General features: G+C 37.8%; 2 protein-coding genes across 2 annotated transcripts in view; both read left to right on the top strand.

Annotated features, from left to right (window-relative positions):
• Positions 1-3,929, top strand: part of TTPA (alpha tocopherol transfer protein) — a 45,728-nt gene extending 41,799 nt beyond the window's left edge. The window contains exon 6 of the mRNA XM_026841468.1: positions 988-3,929. Coding sequence (XP_026697269.1) covers positions 988-1,164 — 177 coding nt within the window. The 3' untranslated portion in view covers positions 1,165-3,929. The remainder of the gene's footprint in view (positions 1-987) is intronic.
• GGH (gamma-glutamyl hydrolase) overlaps positions 3,597-4,036 on the top strand; it is a 15,713-nt gene continuing 15,273 nt past the window's right edge. Inside the window, exon 1 of the mRNA XM_026841467.1 lies at positions 3,597-3,605. Within this exon, the coding sequence (XP_026697268.1) occupies positions 3,597-3,605 (9 nt within the window). The remainder of the gene's footprint in view (positions 3,606-4,036) is intronic.

Below are 4,036 nucleotides of genomic sequence, written 5' to 3'. Positions count from 1 at the left end.
CCCCCCCCAAACCAAACCACATATCCCAGTTCATGGAATGGAGCAGAATTGGATTGGCTTGCCTCCTGCCTTAAGAGTTAGAAGTATGATCTGAAAAAAAAAAAAACAACACCACCTCTAAGGGCCAGTTCCCCATACCTCCACAGGAATAATTACTGTTCACTCATCTTACTTCCTGATGAGGAAGTGTTAGATAAAAGGCAGCAAACTACATTTAAGTGCATATTCTTGCAGTCTTTGTGTAATAATAATTGCAGAAAATACTTGTCAGGTGTTAATAAGAGGCCTATAAAAGTATCTGACTGGAAGTAAGGAGTAAGGCTTCAAAATAGCTACAATAAAGCAAGAAGAGAAGTACCAAAACTACAGTATTACAAGGATCAAAGTGGAGGAGTGGTCCAGGATCTAATTTCAGTTGAAACTGGAACATAAGGACTGAGATACAGATTCTTTTGAATATCCTTCTTGGCACCTGTGTGAACCTACAAACATACTACATAATGTTTTTAAATACATGTGTCAGGACCAGATAGTAATGGCCAGGAGCCAAACACTGTTCTTTTCTCAGAAAGGACTGGAAAGCAAGTACGTGATACCTATCATGACAAGACCAAACCCCAGTCTTCCTATGGTTTATCTCACTTTAGCTGTTCACAGGTAGTGTGTATCTTCACCAGTGTCACTAAACCAGTCTGGAACAAGTGTGTAGTTAGTTTTGTGCTCCCGGCTGCATAAAATGCAGTTCTTGGGGTGTAGTCCATGCCTCGTCAAGCTGTAAGATACTGAGCAGGACAGAGTTTGAGCATCCATGGGAAACTCAACGTGGTACTTCCTTCTTCATTTAAGGAGCTCATTATGAACAAGTATACTTGTTTAGTCAAATCAAGGTGGTGGCTTCAGCTTTTGTGCTGAATTTCTTTGCTGCCTCTTTTCACTCAGTGGTCCAGCATTCATACCCAAGTAAATGCTTTTCCTGTTTTGTTTTAGGTGTATATGCATGGAAGTAACTTGCAGAGTCTGACTGAGCACTTCCCGGTCAGCATTCTCCCACAGGAATATGGTGGTGAGGAAGTCTCCATTGAAGAGCTGGCCAAGGAATGGACTGACTTTATAATGGCATCTGCAGATTATCTTCAGAACATTTCTCTGGTTGCCCGAGAATAACCTTATTACAGTATTATATCAGTTCTTGAATACTGGAAGTGGACATAAGTTTAATATGAAATCTTTCATGTAGACCTGTAATTATTGTAAATCAAACCAGTATGTCTTTGCAGGGCACTGAATATTATCTTGACTGCACTTCCATACTAACTGGAGTCTATTGGTACGTCTGAAGAGATTAATGAACTCTACATATTTGCAGCTGATTAACTTGTATGCCAAAAAACTGAATAGTGCATTGGATGTCGGAAATTGATACTGCTTGTGTTAAGTCTTTGGAGACAACTCATCTGTAATAATGTAGTCCATAACCTTAGGCTTGGTTCTTCAAGGCCAGGTTGGATGGGCCTTTGAGCAACCTGACCTAGTGGAAGGTGTCCCTGGGGCCCATGGCAGGGGGGTTGGAATTAGATGATCTTTAAGGTCCCTTCCAACCCAGACCGGTCTAAGATTCTAGATCTTAGCTTGTCTAGATAATAGGGTACAAAAAAGAACAGAATACGAATGGGGTGGACTAGTTTGTTGCCAAGTATGACTACAGGGCTAATCTACAGGGAGTGAAAAGAGGCTGCTTTTTGGATTAATTCTCAGGGAAAAGAGCTGTTTGTTAGCTGCTGTGAAATTGAAAATTAGTCAGCAATAGTGAGACATTTGTGTTAATCTTTGTGCTGCCTTTGCAGCTTCCCTTTTTGTGCTAATTAATACAGTAATCTCCCAGTTTTATAGAGGAAGAAAGGGACAACACCGTGTACCAGTTCTTCAAAGGTATGAATTGGGAGGAGGAACTGTAGAAGAGTCAAAACAACTTTGAAAATTCTGATTTTCTTTCTTCAAAGAGGTACTATCTATGGACAAGCTACAAGCAACTCCAATTATCATCACCTTTGATTCTTACTGTAGAGCACTACAGAGGTCAAGAGCTCTTGGCTGTTTACAGTATCTGTTTTGGAGGGTGAAGTTTATCCTTTGTGGATCTGAACTTTAGAAATATGTTGTGTGGTTTGAGGGTGCTTGTAGGTCACTTTGGACCTCAGCATTGGAGATGCTGGGTATCTTAATTTGATTTTCAAAAAAGTAATGAGCAACTTGCCAGTCTGTCTTGTGATGTGGAAGAAACAATTTTTAATTTCCATTGAGCCCTCCTCTTTATTTCTGTAGGGGTAATGGGAAAAAAAAATGTCTATACTTGCTGAGAACAGATCACTTTAAGGGACTTTATTCAGATGTAAACACTGCATGTGTGAAAGCTATCACACTACAATAGGAATAGCATCCTGCAATACCCAGTATTTACTAATCTAAAACACTGTTGTAGTTTTTACTCAGCTTTTTGTTAAAATCTTTGTTAGTACACCCACTACTAGAGTTCATTTACCCAAGTTTTAACTCTGCTTTGGAATAAGCCAGGGGGTCTTTGTGTAAGCACTATATATTTAAGCATTCCATATGAATCTTTTTATAAATGAATCCATAGCAAGTGCTTTGTTTCTCAGGTAGCTAGAAATGCTAACTTATTTCGGAATCTTTAGGACACTGGGATGTTATATTAATATATGTTTAGGGGAGAGAAATGAGACTGTTAAATCAGAAATGTCTTATTTTAGATTATCATTAATATTGCATTATTGCAAAAGCCATTGGAAGCTATTCTTAATTAGCAAGAGGAACATCTGTGAAGGGCTCATAGAGTACCTGTTGGTTGTAGTTTCTTCTGCTGTGCTAAGGTCAATGCCAGATAGAAAATTCTTTCAAAACTGATGAGGACTTTAAAATTATTTTTTTCTTCTAATTTACTCAAGTGCATTTTTCATTCTTCTCTTTCAAGATATCTTTGATATAAAGCCTAAATTTAAAGAAATAATTTTCAGATACATTTTTGTATTTTCATATGTTTCCTATACCTATCTTTTTTTTTCAGATTTAAACTGTTTTGTCATATAAAGGCTCCTTAAAAAGAGATGTTCAGTGAAGTGCTAATTCTTCTTTATAAGAAAATAAGTAGTCAGGCATCTGGCAATTCTTCAAGTGTGTAACTCAAGTTTCAAATCATTTATGAACTGGACAACTGAAGCTATTGTCTTAATTTTATGCTCCTTCAATTTTAATCCTTGAATGTAAATGACATAAAGGAATGAAGTATGTTTCAGTGAACTGGAAAATTTAGAGTTTTCCTATGAAAGCAATCTCTAATTATTACTGGCTTATGTAGCAGACACCTCAGTTGATTCCATATGTGTATGCACAAAATGCAGCTGGCTTTTTTTAAAAATCTTTATTTGGACTACACCAGCCTTATTAATATCAAGTTCTGAACATCTTAAAAAAAATATCCTGAATCTATTATTAAATGGTAATGTGTATGCATAACAAGAGTTAGAGCACTGAGTACAGTTATTTTTTCATGAACCGTTAATTTTGGATGTTTACATGTTATGTATAAGGTACAAACTCTATGTAAGGGACGATTGTAGTTGCTGCTAATAATAAGGACACAAGGTAGTTCGAATATTTGCATAATAAATAGAAGAGGTATTGGTGGGGGGTGGTGTGGCAATTTTGAGGTTCAGGGTCAACAAAACAGAAAAGTAAAATTCTGCGTGCATTATTCTCTGTAAGAATAGCAGGAGTGCCTCTAAAAAATAAACCTGTTCAATGATGGTGCAAATATAATGTACTACTGACTATAAGCACAATGTAATGCACAATGTTTTTAAAATTTTTTTACCTATTAACATCATTGAATCAATAAACTTTTTTTAGTTGCACCAGCCTCCTCCTCTGTCCCTTTTCGGTGATAGAAGCGTTCCCGGAGCGTTGAGAGGGGCCCGGGCGGCGGGCAGCCGCTCCCTCGGCCCGCCGGCGGGGCGCGGCC

This window comes from Athene cunicularia (assembly GCF_003259725.1).
Source record: "Athene cunicularia isolate RWA chromosome 2 unlocalized genomic scaffold, athCun1 chr2_part1, whole genome shotgun sequence".
Classification (NCBI taxonomy): Eukaryota; Metazoa; Chordata; class Aves; order Strigiformes; family Strigidae; genus Athene; species Athene cunicularia.
The sequence above is the reverse complement of the archived record's forward strand: the minus strand, read 5'-3'. Positions and strand labels throughout refer to the sequence as shown.